The 1,732-nt window shown below is 28.8% G+C and overlaps 1 protein-coding gene across 2 annotated transcripts in view; it reads left to right on the top strand.

Moving 5' to 3' along the window:
- Nucleotides 1-1,732, top strand: part of LOC106873779 (trans-1,2-dihydrobenzene-1,2-diol dehydrogenase) — a 9,482-nt gene that overhangs the window by 7,155 nt on the left and 595 nt on the right. For both annotated transcript variants that reach the window (XM_014921287.2, XM_014921285.2), the window contains exons 5-6: nt 696-820; nt 1,046-1,196. In XM_014921287.2, the coding sequence (XP_014776773.1) occupies nt 696-820; nt 1,046-1,196 (276 nt within the window). The remainder of the gene's footprint in view (nt 1-695; nt 821-1,045; nt 1,197-1,732) is intronic.

The raw sequence follows: 1,732 nt of genomic DNA on the forward strand, positions 1-1,732 counted from the left end.
TTTTTTTTTTTTGTAAAACGAAGGTTACATTTTTCTTGAAGGGATTCAAATCAAAAACTAAGGAAGTTTAAAAATTTATAACTTGCATATTGTGTGTTTGTATTCGCGAAAGTTATAATTCAAGTAAGTAAAAAAAAAAAATAAAGATAAAATAAAAATAAATTTTAAAATATAAATAATAAAATAATGATAGATCTGTAAGGGAAAATAATTATGTAATAAAAATAAAAATTTAAAAAATAGATACAAAATAAAGAATATTAAATAAACCATTGTAACTGTATAATTTCTATTGGCTTACTAATAGATACAAGTAAATATCTATGTTTTCATGGTCATTGAATCATATCAAATCAAATTTAATCATTTATGTACAATATATGTTAGTATAGACTCAATTTTGAATTATCTAGCTGTTAAGAAATGTATCTATCAAGTTAATATATATTTTCTTCTAATGTGATGGAGATTAAACCAGTGAAATTTTGGATTTATTAATCCCTAATGTGGACATGACATCCTCAAAATGACTGAATATCATATTATATATATGTCCCAGCTTCCATCACCACCCACCATTTCATCTTATGTTTTGTCATGCTTGCATAGGTGGTCAAGCCTTTTACAGTACTGTATATTAGCAATCAGTGTCTAGCAATGCAAAATAAGAAATAACATTGTTTCATTTGGAAAAGGTGTTGACCAGTCTGCCAATATTATTCTGACTTATAAGGACGGTGCCAGAGCCTCTTTGTCCTACAATACTGCTATGACAGGAAGAACAGATGCATATATTTATGGAACTAAAGGCAAAATTTATGTAAGTAATCCTTTGATTGAATGATAAATATTTTTGGACTTAAAATTTACTGTTAGTTAATCTAGAATTTAAATTTAAATGATATTATGATTATTGTATGAAATACAACATTTATTAATCATATTTATTGATTAAACTATTGCATGAAATCTTTTGTAATATTAACAGTCACGAAAATTAGCTAAGCTATCGTAATGAATATATCATACATTCCTATTTTGACAGGTATGTCCACCATTTTGGAGTGCCAACAAAATTGAGGTGAATGGAGAAGAAAGAGAATTTCCGCTCCCCAAATCCAATGCTAAATATAATTACCCCAATAGCTGCGGGTTATCTTACCAAGCTGATTGTGTTCGCCGATGTTTTGAGAAAGGTAAGTGTTTTATAATTTCTATCTTTTTGTAATAAGAAGTCTTCCAATTAACTGGATTACACTAAGTAAACTATCTTTGTATGTCAACATGGGCTTATGATGTAAATAACATACAACTTACTGGTAAGAATGAAGTGCCTAAAATGGAGACAGAGATTCAAAGGATTGCTTTGGTACAAAGATAGAATGTCTGTCATGTTCACAGAACCATCACACAACCATCAACATTTTTTATCCAAAGGGATTTTTAACCCTTTGGCATTTAAAATGACCACTTCTGATCAAAATGTCCTACCTGTTTTATGCTCAAACTGGTCAGATCTGGCTTCTCACACCAACCTCACAATATAATTCTAAATATTAACTGTAACCACGTCAGAATATGAAAGCTTCAAAATAATGCCTCAAAATAAGTAAGCATTACTTTTAACAGAATAATGTAAATGCTTAAGGCTTAACCTAATATTTACATGCTATAGCTTTATCTACTTCAAGTCCTACCATTAGAAAAAAATCATTTCATGTCTCTTGAAGTT

Source organism: Octopus bimaculoides, chromosome 13, assembly GCF_001194135.2.
Source record: "Octopus bimaculoides isolate UCB-OBI-ISO-001 chromosome 13, ASM119413v2, whole genome shotgun sequence".
Classification (NCBI taxonomy): Eukaryota; Metazoa; Mollusca; class Cephalopoda; order Octopoda; family Octopodidae; genus Octopus; species Octopus bimaculoides.